The following is a 16,213-nucleotide window of genomic DNA, read 5'->3' on the forward strand; positions in this document are numbered from 1 at the left end:
TTGGGCCATGGATTTCATTAGCAAGCAATAATGCCATTGCAATTCGTATAGATTTTGTTCTACACTGCACAGTTGTTATCTGGTAGAGGACCAAGTAAATTCTTTCCTGACTTCCTCTACAGTTGCAGCAAAATACCTTCATCAGACTGTATTACACCAGAGGGGGAGCACTTAAACACTCTTATTTACAATGCAGTTAAAGTATGATGCTCTGTGTAGCTGGGGGTTGGTTATGAAAGCTGGTGCAAATAATTGTCTATATAGAGTAGACATGAGGTTACGTGTAATTACACATATCCTTTTATATGCATTACATTTGTTCATAAACTCAAATGAATTGTGTGTAAACCCCTCACCCTAGAATAATTATTTGAGATTAATCAGATATCTCCATGTAAATGTGTTTGCAAATCCTTGAGTACAGTATGTGTAGTTTACCTACACAGTTGAGAGGATAGAGAGGCAGACCAGCAGCCATTCTAACCAATTGGACAATGAAGTATCAATTATATTATATTGCGTTCTATTCTATTCATGGCAATGCATTTTGGGGCGGCAGGTAGCCTAGTGGTTAGAGCGTTGCATTAGTAACCGAAAGGTTGAAATATCGAAGGTAAAAATATGTATTTCTGTCCCTGAACAAGGCAGTTAACCCACTGTTGCTAGGCCGTCATTGAAAATAAGAATTTGTTCTTAAGTGACTTGCCTAGTTAACTAAAAGTAAAATAGATTGTGGAAATACATTTCTCTCATAATACGAATAGCGTATGTAGGCCGAAGCCTACATTTTATGCATGAATCTAATTCAGTGTTTAGGTCAGATTCAGGACTTCTCTCATTTCAATGTAATTATTTGTTCTAGGGCTGGCTGTCTGTCTCACAAGGGTCAGAAAATGAGGCTCCCTCTTTGTGGTCACTAACGCTCGTCTGTGCACGGTAGGTGGGACCAGGCATTTCAGTACGCTATTCGTCACCAACACGACCCGGAGAACGTAGCCTAATGGCGTTTCGCTCAGACACCACCTATTGTGTGTGAGATGTAACTACGTCTGAAGGTTGTGACAGAGATATGTGGAAAGTCCCTAACACTGGAAATCCCCTTTAGTCAGTTTTTTTTCCTCCGTCTACATTAACTAAATTAAGTTGAGGGACGTGATCTATGCTTTGACGGTCTATACAGTGAATCAACCAAAATAGAATTGATTGTGCAGAAGGCTGAATGGCGTTGTGTGGACTGCTGCGGTTAACCTGATTGAAGTGGCAGAGGACTACCCGGAGCACCCTTAGGCTTTGTTGGTAGTCTTAGTACCGACATATTGCACAGGTAATATTCATTCATATTATATATATTTATTTACCAAGGATTGTAACTCACTTTCGTTTAAGCATTTGAAATATATCTACTATTGACTAACATTGAGAGGCCTTGGTCGTAGCATTGAGTTTCTGGGGACACAGACAGAGGTATGCGCGTTGGCATGGGCGCCATGGTTCTGACAGCCATTGTTTACGAAGACGTCACCCTCAAGCAATTAAAAAAACATTACCCAGTGGAATAAATAATTTATGTTACATTGTAACTATGTTTTTGACAATACTCGCGATGCAATGTTACAATGTTTCAACCGTTGCTGTCAGAGGAATTACGTAATCCGAACGTCAGCAGACTCCTGTTATTGTGTTTTGTGTAAACCGCAGCGCTCACCATTGTGCCAACGCTTCAATGTCTGCCAATATCGAAAGAGCGACAGTCTCCTTATTACATGGATATTTAGAGGTTCTCCTACAATGACATTATGCGCCTTCAAGGTAATCTATACTGTAATTGATGAAGGATGCTTGAATTGTTTTGTTGCTTGAATTGTTTTGTTCTAAATAATGTATACGGTGCCCATAATATACAGTTACAGTATATATCACATTGTAGGTAGGTACCTCTCCATAAGGTCTTAACAGCTTATTGTCATATTATATGAAATGGGTACATATATCTGACAGACTGTTCTACAGATGGGAGATGACTTATGACTTATGATTGATGAGCAATGTGTTATTCTTGATGTTAAAACACATTACTTTCAAGTTCCTGTTTCAATGGTCCTCCATCTTGAATACTGAAAAGAACTGTAAGGGTTTTTAATAGTTCCATCCTGTGCAGTTCTTATGCATCATTGTCAGTATTACCGACTTTTCTGTGATGGTGGGTGTGAGTGGGCCTTATGATTTCTACTAGCTACTGCCTAGCGGTGTCCTTTGGCTTTGGGTCTGGAAATCACCATCAGTTTGTAGAAGGCGTCTGTCATGTGCCTCAATCCCATTGGGGCGGCAGAGGCTGTGGGGAAATTCTAACTTGGAAAAGAACACAAAAGCCCTCTTGTTTGTCTTTATTCATTACCCACAATTTGTCTAGTATTAGAAGTGGCCCATATAGTCCAGTAATCAGAACCACGTGCTGCCAATGAAACCAACCAACAACTTTTTATTTTTCTCCTCTTCAGTTCTGCGTTTGTACACATTACATCTGGTGAACACCATGTCCCAGGGACAGAATTTCCTGCCCAAGTTCCTCTTTGTGAGTAACCTGCTGAAAGCGGTCAAGATCCGGGAGCGGGTGCCTAACGATGTGGTGAAGCCAGCGGCCAGCGGAGGCCTTATGCACCACCTGCGGGGCATGCACCGCTACACCCTGGAGATGATCCGCATGAGCCAGTTCCCCCAGGCCTTCCAACAGGTCATCCAGGCAGCCATCTTGGACAGGGCCATGCAGAGCTCCCTAGAGCAGGAGAAGAAGCTCAACTGGTGCCGCGAGGTCAAGAAGATGGTGCCATTGAGAACCAATGGTAATGTATTAGTTTGGGTTTCTGTTCCTCTTGCTGGTAGTAGGGGAGGGGGTATTTTTCAAAGGAGTTTGAAAGACCTTGACACTGAAGAGTAAGAGTTACTCATACTGTTTCCCCTATGAGTTCTTTCAGCAGCAGTGGCAGAGTAACTTGGGGGAGTGGGGTGCATTGGTACTAGCGTTAGCACAATGACATACTAGCTGTTAACATAGACTTCCAGTCATTGAGCCAACAAATATCCATTTAAAAGTGCTGGGCCAACGCTGCTAAATGAATATAGGGGAAACACTGGTACTCAAACATTATGGTAAATTACAAAGGTGAGATTTGTTATCTTTTAGAATGACCATTAGCAGCTCTTGATTTGACTGGTACCTAACATGACTCTGAAGATTTACAGTACAGGATTTGTTCAGCGTATCTAAATCCTGACGTCTAGGGTAATTATGTGGGAGATCCCAAAGCAGTAATTCTATGGTGTCATAGTGATAATTTCCCCTCCATTTTTCTAAAGACCATGTTGACTGAGTTTATTCTGTTGACGCATTCAAACTCTGTAGTGCTCAGTTTCCGTCTGGTTAGATTCATACCTTGCAGTGGAGGTTTGGGTATACCCCTTCTCTCAATAAGTAGCTAAGTGAGTTGGACCTTTATTCACAAATCATACAGCAAACAGCCCCACCTGTCTTGACTCATACGTGGGTGAGTTACCATGTCAATCCTGTAATTCCATTGAATCATTGCAAATATGGAATGTTATTGTCAGGAGGAGATATAACCAGGTTATTAGGCTTGTTTGTGTGTTGTCTTATTGAGGGTAAATATCTTATCACCTGTGGAATAGACATCTTGAACTTTTGGTAATTTAATGCTGTCATAACAAAGTAACAGTACATGAAACATGAATCATATCCTAATGGCTTTTCCCTACATGTTGAAACTACAGTATTTCCAGTAAAATGATAGTGATAACAAAAGTTTGTCTTCCTGGAAATCCAATTCAGAAACAGCCTTTAACATGATACATATTTCCTTCCTAATGAAAGGATAACATTTTCTCATAGAAGTTTCTGGAGGGCCCAGCTAGGCCTTGATTTGGGAAATCAGCATATACAGTAGCCTCTCCTCTGAATGACACAGCAGCCATGACTTTCAGCAGAGGACTTTCAGACTGAGGAGGACCACCCTGTCTGTTGCTGGCTGGCTGCTGACTCACTGGAATTAATCTATTGTGTCAGGTGACTGGTGAATAAGAACAGGACAGGAGAAGCAGAGCAGGACATGAGAGACAAAGCAGGACATTGTGAGTCAGTGGATTCCCACTGTTGCCAAATAATGGATGGTCATTCTGTTGCTGACAAAAAATTCACAGTATTCTAAACGAGAATACTGAGAATACCACATACTGATTTTAGGCAAAATCACAAATTTAATGTGTCACAGAATGGCCAAACAAAATATAAATGAAAATGTTGATGTGTGCATCTATAGAAACCCTTAGAGTGAGTGTATATCCCAAAAAGCGAAATTCTAAATATTGGCATGGTGGAGAAATGAAGCAAGTAAGAGGCATTATGGATGTTGCATGAAATGGACAAGCTTTTTGGGAAGATTGTAAGTCTTAGGTCGAAACATGGATAGCCATTTCGAAGGAAAGGCTTGGTTGAACACAAAAACAATACTTTTGAAAAGATTTTCATTTGCAATATTACTTTAGAAGGAAATAGCTACCGTTATAGATGTTACACCCTCCGTTATGAAAGTTACGGCGTCTGAAATAGACATAAAAATGTTTGGTCATCTGGAACGTTTTTAAGATGTCAGCAGAAGGCATAGTAGCTTAGGACTATATAATTACAGGTAGCCTTGATAATATACTGTATAGGCTAAGGCCATACACCACATCCTATCAGGGTCATTGTTTTCCTTTATGTACACTACCGCTCAAAAGTTTGGGGTCACTTAGAAATGTCTTTGTTTTTTAAAGAAAAGCTCATGTTTTTGTCAATTAAAATAACATCACATTGATCAGAAATACAGTGTAGACATTGTTAATGTTGTAAATGACTATTGTAACTGGAAACGGCAGATTTTTTAATGGAATATCTACATAGACCTACAGAGGCCCATTATCAGCAACCATCACTCCTGTGTTCCAATGGCACATTGTGTTAGCTAATCCAAGTTTATCATTTTAAAATGCTAACTGATCATTAGAAAACCCTTTTGCAATTATGTTAGCACAGCTGAAAACAGATTTATGATTAAAGAAGCATTTAAACTGGCCTTCTTTAGACTAGTTGAGTATCTGGAGCATCAGATTTTGTGGGTTCGATTACAGGCTCAAAATGGCCAGAAACAAAGATCTTTCTTCTGAAACTCGTCAGTCTATTCTTGTTCTGAGAAATGAAGGCTATTCCATGCGAGAAATTGTCAAGAAACTGAAGATCTCGTACAACGCTGTGTACTACTCCCTTCACAGAACAGAGCAAACTGTCTCTAACAAGAATAGAAAGAGGAGTGGGAGGCCCCGGTGCACAACTGAGCAAGAGGACAAGTACATAAGAGTGTCAACAGTGAAGAGGCGACTCCGGGATGCTGGCCTTCTAGGCAGAGTTCCTCTGTCCAGTGTCTGTGTTCTTTTGCCCATCTTAATCTTTTCTTTTTATTGGCCTGTCTGAGATATGGCTTTTTCTTTGCAACTCTGCCTAGAAGGTCAACATCCCGGAGTTGCCTCTTCACTGTTGACGTTGACACTGGTGTTTTGCGGGTACTATTTAAGGAAGCTGCCAGTTGAGGACTTGTGAGGCGTCTGTTTCTCAAACTAGACGCTCTAATGTACTTATCATCTTGCTCAGTTGTGCACCGGGGCCTCCCACTCCTCTTTCTATTCTGGTCAGAGACAGTTTACGCAGTTCTGTGAAGGGAGTAGTACACAGCATTGTACGAGAACCTTCATTTCTCAGAACAAGAATAGACTGACAAGTTTCAGAAGAAAGATCTTTGTTTCTGGCCATTTTGAGCCTGTAATCGAACCCACAAATTCTGATGCTCCAAATACTCAACTAGTCTAAAGAAGGCCAGTTATATTGCTTCTTTAATCAGCACAACAGTTTTCAGCTGTGCTAACATAATTACAAAAGGGTTTTCTAAAGATCAATTAGCCTTTTAAAATGATAAACTTGGATTAGCTAACACAACGTGCCATTGGAACACAGGAGTGATGGTTGCTGATAATGGGCCTCTGTACGCCTATGTAGATATTCCATAAAAAATCTGCCGTTTCCAGCTACAATAGTCATTTACAACATTAACAATGTCTATACTGTGTTTCTGATTTAATTTGATGTTATTTATTGGACCAAAAATGTGCTTTTCTTTCAAAAACAAGGACATTTCTAAGTGACTCCAAACTTTTGAACGGTAGTGTATATCAAAATGAACCTTTACCAACTGAATGTAGACACAAATATGTCATTTTTATTGTATTACACCTTATTGGAAATATGATATAACATTATGCAAATGAGGTAAAATACTGTAGATGTGCATATAACACCAATCCATTTTACTGGACCCTGAATGAAGTCAGCATATTTTGGGGGTTTCATTTGAATAACACTCCAGGACTAATCACAGATTGTGGATAAACACTCTTTTCATCTTTCTATCTTAAAAAAACTACTACCATGTATGGGAAATTATATCACAATGTTCAATATATCAATATTACTTCTGTAAAAGTCTAAGAATACATCTCAGAACAAGCACACAAAATGTGTGAATGCACATGCTTTTGAAGCTAAGATATGATAAATCCATATCCATCACATCCACAACCGTAATGGATGTTACGACTATCATAACGCTGAAAAAGGATACTCATATATAAACAACTTGATGAAAGTTAACTTTGCAGAGAAAGTTTCAAGACGATCCGATGTACGGGGCATGGATGTTACATTGCTCCCCCCTCCCCCCCAACTTCACAAGACTGTAAGACTAGCAAATACAACTGAAGACATTCCATTAGGTCTGTATTACTTCATTAACATCTCAACCTTTTAACAAACACTAGTGGACAGCTGTGAGTGGGAAAACAAGCTCTCCTACTCTGTAATGGCCCAAATTCAACTGGTTAAATAAAGCTTGCACTCCAACATTTAGACCTTGGAAAATTATGAAAGTGGTTTCATTTGCAAATGACAAACTTTATTTTGCATGCTCAGGTTGACTTTCCCAGGGAATTGCCCATTTACCAACATACTTTTATAGTCTGAAGGCAGACATTCAAAGGCAGGGTTACCTGGGTTGCCCAGGTTATTTTATGTTTTATTGTCTGATTAATATACAACTGTAGGGGTCTGTTCACAGTGTTCGGCAGAGTGCAACATTACAGAAAGTTCAGATAGAAATGTATTATGTAGAAGAACATATACAATTGCCATTTATCATTTAAAATAGGCAATTGTGTCAGATCTCATTTCATTTCTATCTGCAACATGTCAAATCTTTTCAAATCACTGAATACACCCCCGGTATAGGTTTTACGTCTACATATGAAGATTCTGACAACACAACAAGCATAGTGTTTTTACCAGAAATATGTTTTTCTCCAGTATGATTCAACCTTAAGATGGAACATAATCAAGATTTCCTGTTCTGTGCGGAGGTTTGTTGTTGCTTGGGTAGAATGTTCCCTTTACTGACGGAACGCTTTCTCCTCATACATCAAATTATTTAAAGGATAGAAATAGAAAAAACATCTTAGGCCCCTTTCCCTTTTATCCCTACTAGGCTCATGTCCTGCCTCTATTGGCAACAGGTATCTACAGACTGGGGTGCAGATATTACATAGGTATAATAGTGGTGTACATATTACATAGTGGTGCACATAGTAATACATATATAGCGGTGCACATATAGCAGTACATATGTAAAAACAGTAGTGCAACACAGTGTCCACCTCTACAGGCCCAGACTGGTTTTTCAGCCTGGCGGAAGACAAAAAAGAGGAAGGCAGAAGGTGTTCCATGTCAGTACTCAGAACTTCCTTTTTTAAGTAAAGAAATATGCGTGTGTAAATATAAAAATATATCATCCCACGCGAAAATGAGACCTCTACTGGTCGTCGGCGAAGCTCGTAAAGAGAAAGCGTTCCAGCCGAGCCAAGCTCCGCCCCTCTGGAAAGTCCAGAGTCTGATGTCTATGGAGCAGCAGACAAGGGAAGAAAGAGTCGAATGGCAGCCTCACGGCACTTAGTCACAGAGAACCACACTCAGGGAAATTCCTCTCTTTAGTGTGGCAGGCAGCAGGGTATTTCAGACGAGCTAGGCTCCCCGTACTCACTGATGTTTCACAATGACAAAAAGACCCGCCGCCCTGCAATAAGAGTCAACATTTTCTCCATACAGTTTACCATTGATTTCTTAAACTTGGATTAAAACCTGCATACGCAACTCGTAATTTACCTGATTTACTCATTCAGGCCCTGTCTGTCACCCTCTCCAGTCATCACTAAAGGCTGTTCTTTCATTCTCTTATTTAGTTTAGGTTATTTCAGTGTTAACGTGCCAAGGGACCATACGACTGTCTAATTAAAATACAGTTAGAGTTTAAACCAATACTGTATGTGTCTTAGGCCTAGTGGTCCAGTCTGTTTTAGCCATGTTGTATGGCATGATGACAACAATAGAAGACTGATACATAAAGTGTGGGACCAGGCTAGTGTGTCAAAGCCCACAGTACCTGCAGTACTTGCACAAAGTTTTTCTCTGGTCTCTCAAAGAAGATTAAAAAGGAATGCAATAAAAGGACACCACAAAAACTAACAGTGCTGATAGAGTCTGTGACATCAAACTTTCTCAGGCCTTTTTATATTTCCTCTGTAAGGTGATGAATGATGGTCAGATATAATGGATGCCTAAAGAGCGCTGTGAGAGCTTGTCTGGAAATCCCCTCTCCTTTTAGACTATTTTCTCCAAGCGATACAGGTCTTTGTCTGTGATGGATAGTTTTGCCGTTAATGACCCGCAGTATTACCTCTGGTGATGTGAGGATGGGCACTTTGTATTTCACATAAACACAGATTCATATTAAAGGACTGGAGATAAACTTAACATCTACTGTACATGTCTGGCTCAAACCAGACGGAGTTCTACAAAGTTGAATGCGTCAACATAATAAAGTCAGTCGACATATTTGTTGACACAGGCTTGTTATTAATAAAGGATGTGATATCCTCCTCACGCTAGTCTAGGTCAAGAAACATGTTATTCTTGTTTACATGTGTTCTAGTGGGGATCCTGTTCCGTATGTAATATCTACCCCCATTTCTCATGGCTGTATATGTGTGTTGCAGGAGATGGGAACTGTCTTCTCCATGCTGCATCTCAGTACATGCTGGGGGTGCAGGACACAGACCTGGTCCTGAGGAAGGCCCTGTACAGCGTGCTAAAGGAGACAGACACGGGCAACTTCAGAGCCCGTTTCCAGACTGAGCTGCTGCAGTCTCAGGAGTTCACCCAGACTGGCCTGCGTTACAGCACCATGGTGAGGAACGGAGGCCCCGCTACGGCTAGGATGGTGTTACTATAGCAGACCTGGGTGCATAATGATAACTGCATAATGTCAGATACTTGGAAAGTATAGTAAGATGCGTGCTTGATTTAGTTTGGAGTTTGCACTTTTGGGCCTATTCCATTGGTGTCATTGTACCAGGCAAGCTAAGTCAAGTGCAGCCCAAGTATTTGAAAGTGTTTGACGTATTGTATATATTTGACCAAGGTCTTTTAGTAGTATCACCTGTTAGTAGTATCACCTGTTAGTAGTATCACCCAGGTCTGTTAGTAGTATCACCTGTTAGTAGTTATCACCCATGTCTGTAGTAGGTATCACCTGTTAGAGTATCACCCAGGTCTGTTAGTAGTATCACCTGTTAGTAGTATCACTCAGGTCTGTTAGTAGTATCACCTGTTGTAGTATCACCCAGTTCTGTTAGTAGTATCACCTGTTAGTAGTATCACCTGTTAGTAGTATCACCCAGGTCTTGTTAGTAGTATCACCTGTTAGTAGTATCACCCAGTTCTGTTAGTAGTATCACCTGTTAGTAGTATCACCCAGGTCTGTTAGTAGTATCACCTGTTAGTGGTATCACACAGGTCTGTTAGTAGTATCACCTGTTAGTAGTATCACCTGTTAGTAGTATCATAATGTTCAAAGCAGCCTAACTCAAAGTGTTTTTTATTTTCAGAATTGGGAGGAGGAATGGGAGAAGATCATCAAGATGGCATCACCTGTATCCAGCAGCAACGGGCTGCAGTTTGACTCCCTGGAAGACATACACATCTTTGTCCTCTCAAACATCCTCCGCAGGCCCATCATCGTCATCGCAGGTACAGCCTTTCTCAATGGAGCCTTTCATCATTCAGTTCATCAGAAGTTATGTTTACATTGTACAAGTATGCTCCGTCTCTATTCTGTTGGTTCAATTGTACAGGTCAAACTCAAGCACCCATTTTTGAAAGTGTTTGACAAATTATTTTGACCCTAGTCTGGTGTGTACAGTTTCTGTACCTCTTTCTGTAGGTCTGTCTACTATTGCAGTAGAAGCAGTCTGTCAAGTATGGTGTCCAGTATCTAACTCATGGCTGTATCCTTACAGACCAGGTGCTACGCAGCATGAAATCCTGCTCCTCCTTCTCTCCCCTCAATGTGGGGGGCATCTACCTGCCTCTGCACTGGCCTCCAGGGGAGTGCTACAAGTACCCCATAGTGCTCGGCTACGACTCCCAGCACTTTGCCCCCCTCATCACCATCAAAGACAGTGGCCCAGGTGTGTACAGTAACTGTCATTGATAGATTACCCTGTTGAGGAGTGCTTGTAGAATGAGGGTGAATGTGACCTATATACCGCATCCTACTAAATTTAGTCATTTCTTCTGCTGTTTTTGTTGTACAGCGTCATTGGGTCCCAGAAAAGTGGTAGTATATACCTAACACCTATGTATTATTCATGTATTATTATTATGACTGTGTGCCCCAGAGATCCGAGCGGTGCCGCTGATCAACCCGGGCCGCGGGGGCTTCGAGGAGCTCAAGGTGCACTTCCTGATGGAGAAGGAGCAGACGCAGAAGGAGAGGCTGCTGAAGGACTACCTGATGCTGATTGAGATCCCTGTCATTGGACTGGGCTATGACACCACACGCATCATTAACGCTGCCAGGTGGGTGGGACACTAAAGGCATGGGGAACTACACTAGAACAGGATATTAAGCACAGTTTAAAAAGCACTACAAATCTGTTTTTAAAAGTATGTTTGTGGCATAATAGTACTTCATTTGTATTTACTTTATTTAATCGGGTGGGTCAGTTGAGAACCAATTGTCAATATTGACGACCTGGCCGAGAGGTGTGTGATTAGCCTATCAATAGTTCTGAGTGTGTTCCATGTTGCCTCTCCCAGGCTGGATGAAGGGAACCTGCCTGAGGACATGAACCTGATGGAGGACTACCTCCAGTTGGTCAACCACGAGTACAAGCGCTGGCAGGAGGACAAGGACCAACTGTGGGCCGCCCAGCCCCATAGACCACCCCCCTTCTCCGTGTCCCAGCTGTCCCTTATCGAGATCCGCTGTGCCACACCACGATGCACCTTCTACGTCTCCGTGGACACCCAGCCACACTGTCACGAGTGCTTTGAAAAACGCCAGGGCCAGCCCAACGGGAGGATAGAGGCCGCTCCTACGAAAGGCGGTGGTCAGGCTTGTGAGCCAGAGTGTAGTAGTGGCTGCCGGGCGGTGTTATCCAGCCCGCGCTCCGTCCCTCCCCCACCCACGGCGCCCAGCCTCAGCCTGTACAGCGAGACCCACGCCATGAAGTGCAAGACACCCGGCTGCCTTTTCACCCTCAGCGTGGAGCACGATGGTCTGTGTGAACGCTGCTTCAACACCCGGCAGAATGCACCTACTGCTGATGGCTCCTCAGGCATCCCCCTGCCTGCCCACCTCGGCTGGCCCCAGTGGGGCGCGGGACGGGAGCAGGAGACAGAGCGGTGCAACGTGTGCCACCAGAAGGCCTTCAGGATATTTAACGGACTGTGCCCCCCGTGCCTCCAGAGGACTGCTACGGAGAGGGGCGAGGATCCCCAGCCACCGGCAGCAGCCAGGATAGAGGCCTCCTCTGGGTCGTTATGGACTCAGCCCCAGCCAAGGGACTCTGAGCGCTCAGGCACCTCGGCTCTCAACGGCAACACGTCTGGCCGGCCCTGTAAGAGGTCGGGATGCCAGTTCTTCGGGACTCAACAGAATCTTGGATTCTGCACCATTTGTTACCTGGACTATCAGACCAACCACCGTAAGTCTAATCAGCCGCTCGTTCATAGTCATTTTAACAAGAAATGCTTTTCTAATAATTTCCCAGCAAAACATAGATTTCATCAAAGGGAATCAGGCCACATCAAACCCACAGCTGTCATGTCTACTATTAATCTATTTATATCAGTATACTTAGAGACAACATGAAACAAACAAAATGTTTACACCAGACAGTACTGGGAAAGCTGCAAATTTACTGGAATCTCAAGATAAGTTGATATTGTGTGTGGTCATATGTGAGTTTGACGTGTGGTTTTGCTGTGTTCACCTCTCCCAGTGGCGACCCCTCATCCTCCCCCTGCTCCAATCCAGAGTCGTCACGCGTCAGAGGCAGGTTTCCAGGATGCTTCGCGCTGTCGGGGCCCGGACTGTGGGGCCATGGGCAAGGTCATGCTGGAGGGTTACTGTAACAAGTGCTACGTAAAGGAGCAGAGCACCAGGCTCAACCAGGCTGCTACCAGGGCTCCCGGCACCCACTCCCCTCCACTGGTCATGGTGAGTGTCTCCCTCCCTCTCACACAGGGCCCAGTGGCTGTACACCACATTTTGAATTGCAGATCATTTTTTACACTGTTTCAGAGAGTAAATAAAAGTCTTAGATCAGATATAATGATTTGCTTCCACAAGTGACAATGTTCCTCTGTTTTTCTCTCTCTCTGCAGCGAACAGCTAAACCAGAAAGAACCAGACAGACCCAGACCCAGACCCAGGCGACATGTAGGCGGAGTGGCTGCAGTAACATCTCCCCCGGCTGCACAGACCTGTGTCCAGAGTGCCACACACGGAACACGCGGGGGCAGAGAGAGAGTCGCAGGGAGAGGGCAGGGGCACCTAAAGAGAAGACAAAGCAGCGCTGTAAAACCCTAGGCTGTGACCACTATGCTAACCAAGAGAAGCAAGGCTACTGTAATGAATGTGACCTCTTTAAGCAGATCTACAGGGGGTGAGCCCAAAAGTTTAGGGAAGATTAAAATGGCCGTGCCACGATGCTAGTCAATGCATCTCTGAAACTAGTGACCTTACGGCCAAAAGCCCATTTTAAAATGTGTTCATGAAGAGCGGGGGTAGTAGAAATGGCCGGCAGAATACCTCTTAGTGCAATTATTATTATCTCACGTGTACAGGACGAGAGGTGAGGTATACGTGTCAGAAAACTGACAACATATGTACAGTATGTATCTAAGTACATACTGTATCATGCTGGACTACTGATTGTATCTTGAAAAAAGCGCAATGTGTAAACTGCTTAATAATACGGCCAAGGAATTATCTATCAAGCAGCTAGCTACCTACACAATAATGTGATAAACCACAGCTTTTGTTTAAGAGCCTCATTGACCAAAGTCCTGACAAGTGCAAAGCTGTGCCAAAGCCATCGCGCACTGCCAAAATGAGTTTGTTTAGTCAAAATTCGGGTTTAAACAGGAGTAGTTACAGTCTCAAAAACTGCACCTACCTAGACAGCTAATGTACAGTATCTGAGCATTTGCGAGTGGGCAGGACCCTTAAAAGTATGGTGCTACTTGTACAGAAATCAAACATGGAGGTTCTGTGACATGACAGAGAAAACAGTAGTTAGAACTCAATAATATTCAACCTCTCCCACCGCCGCATAGATGTCTGCTGGCAGTACAGATGCTGTTGCCTTTTGTGGTTGTGTTCTTGTTTGCTGTTGACCACTTTTGTATCTGTACTGTAGAAATACAAGTTAATGCTTGCCCTGAGAGTAGTACCGCGTTACAGTATGTTCTATATGTGGCCTCTGTTAATGCTGGGCAATTACCTTCACACAGACTCCTAGTTAATGACTAACTTACAGAGAAAGATAAGAGCAGAGTTCAGTTGATCTCGTCCAAGGGGATTGCCAGTGAAGAAAGGAGTGTGTGTTTGAAAGGAAAGGAAAGAAAACATAAGTGCAGGAGAAATCCCCTTAGAGCTCAATACCTCAGTCAGAGGAGGGAGGGAGGCCATGAGAAGGTAAACAAATACACCTGTGAGGAAAAAACGAAAGACTTGGTTCACACCATGTAGCTGTGGCATGGCAGCCAGTGCTCTTAGCTACCATGAGCTGGTAGGCTCCAGCCTGCAGTAAAATACCTCTCCACCCGTAGAACCTGGCTTGCAGTACAGTACCACTTCATCATAGGGGCTCTGCTGAAATCTGCTCTGCTCACACGATGCCTCACTCCAGTACTCACACCTGTGTGATATGCGCAAGCAAACTGACATTCCTTTTCTTCTTTTATATCTATATATTTGAACTGACATTTTTGTTCCTGCCAAAAAACGTGCCATCATCTACAAAGCATTCTCGTGACCTCTTAACCAACGCAATGTTGAAACAAAAGAACGTCTGTTCAATATGCATATCTGACGTCTGTTAAAAATTTGATTTATGGTAGCCTAGATAGAGATCTGGTCTTTAATCAGATAATAAACATAATATAATATAAGGGCAATTAGTTGTCAGTTCATTACGAGACATCAAAGGAGTACGTGCTCTTTGGTTATGGGTCGGAACTCTGATCATCACGTACTACTTGCACAATACTTAATAAGCTGCTCCGGAATTTAGGATGGTACTTTCCTTGACATGCATAGGGACATTCCAATGTTAGACTTAAACACGCAAAGTTGTAACAAAACATGCAAAAGTTGTGAGATACATTTTTGTGTAACCTTTCAATAATAGGGTATTGTATGAAAAGCTTTGTTTTGTTTGTTAAGTATTTATTCATATCAAATATTATCTGTATTGTGCGTTTCAATACTTATTTATATGTTGTCCTGAAATGAACTATTTTTATTAAGAAAACCTGACATTGTCTTGTTGCTTATTTCAACACAGTGTGTGTATACATGTGTGTGCGTGTGCTTGCGTATCAACAAACTGTGTGTGTGTGTGTGTGTGTGTGTGTGTGTGTGTGTGTGTGTGTGTGCTTGCGTATGAACAAACTCTACAGAACATATTTCTACATTTCGTATGTGGGTAACTGGATATTGCTCAATGACTGGTTTTCAATAATGACATTATTCTGTTTTTTTTGTTTTTAGAGTGATTCTATTACTGATGTGTGCTGTGTTTTCCAGTGGAGACATATGGGCCTATGGGCCTGTGCCAAAGTGCAGCTCAACACTACCACATTGACTTGCTCATATTTTTAGCTAAACCATCCACATTACGTTTCTAAAGCATCTTGGTTCTCACACACACATACGTGTTTCACTTTAACAAAATTCTCATTTAATTTTTTTCACTCTTTCTAACAATGTAATTCTGAAAGTAAACCCACACGTCTGACCTCTCATGGCCTTGGCCCATAGTGCTTGAAAAGCAGGCAACCCCCTTCAGAATCCTCACAGTTGAGTCACAGCTGAAAGGAAAGTCTTCATCAGAAGCTACCGCTGCTGAGGGAGAGTTAGGGTGAGGGAGGGGATATATGTTGTTGGGCAGAGGTGACATTTCAGGAGTGCGTGGGAGGGAGGAATAGCGTTAGCGTGGGTACTAGGGGAGAATCTCAATTGCATACTCCTCGCGTCCTCTCTACTTGCCTCCCTACCTCTTGAACTTCTCCAATGGGTTTTGAGAAGGAGAGAGGACGTGAGGAGAATGCAATTGAGATTCTCCCTAAGTCAGCCAACAGCCGTTGACATGACAGGTGGGCAGATGTGGTGGTCTGAAAATAACTTTGCATTCAAAGTGGGTGGCTGTGTTATCATCTGGCAGTTACCCCATTGTTGCACATTATCAAGGGTTAAAACGTAGGTTTATGGTAGGCCGATGTGAAATTCTAGCTCAGGACTCTCTTGTATTCTGTTTCAATTCAGGAAGTTGAGCTGCGAGCTCTGTTTTGCAATCGGCAGTGGGTGTAACCAACGCTGACCGTGTTATCCAAAAGCAAGACAAACAAGGTGATCATGGTAACTATGTACACTATGCCTATGGGGTGAATAACCTTAAGTACCTGCTGTAAATGAGACGTACAGTTTCATTTTGC

At 42.7% G+C, this 16,213-nt stretch overlaps 1 protein-coding gene across 2 annotated transcripts; it reads left to right on the top strand.

Annotated features, from left to right (window-relative positions):
• The first annotated feature begins 1,003 nt into the window (after positions 1-1,003).
• On the top strand, positions 1,004-15,035 carry LOC111968025 (tumor necrosis factor, alpha-induced protein 3). 2 transcript variants are annotated; one of them, XM_023993538.2, is made up of 9 exons: positions 1,004-1,324; positions 2,499-2,840; positions 9,202-9,392; positions 10,093-10,234; positions 10,504-10,674; positions 10,885-11,065; positions 11,306-12,195; positions 12,493-12,710; positions 12,878-15,035. In XM_023993538.2, exons 2-9 carry the CDS (start codon positions 2,534-2,536, stop codon positions 13,160-13,162), a joined length of 2,385 nt encoding a protein of 794 aa, XP_023849306.1. In that variant the 5' UTR covers positions 1,004-1,324; positions 2,499-2,533; the 3' UTR covers positions 13,163-15,035. The 2 variants fall into 2 exon arrangements, with proteins under 2 accessions (XP_023849306.1, XP_023849305.1); XM_023993537.2 differs by lacking the exon at positions 1,004-1,324 and adding an exon at positions 1,353-1,809.
• The last annotated feature ends 1,178 nt before the right edge of the window (positions 15,036-16,213 follow it).

The sequence above is a fragment of the Salvelinus sp. IW2-2015 genome, linkage group LG8 (genome assembly GCF_002910315.2).
Source record: "Salvelinus sp. IW2-2015 linkage group LG8, ASM291031v2, whole genome shotgun sequence".
NCBI lineage: Eukaryota > Metazoa > Chordata > Actinopteri > Salmoniformes > Salmonidae > Salvelinus > Salvelinus sp. IW2-2015.

Excerpts from the sequence above, each read along its gene's own strand:
- LOC111968025 (XM_023993537.2), top strand. Across the intron at positions 10,235-10,503 it reads GCCCATCATCGTCATCGCAG|ACCAGGTGCTACGCAGCATG; the intron begins GTACAGCCTTTC and ends GTATCCTTACAG. Across the intron at positions 10,675-10,884 it reads CATCAAAGACAGTGGCCCAG|AGATCCGAGCGGTGCCGCTG; the intron begins GTGTGTACAGTA and ends TGTGTGCCCCAG.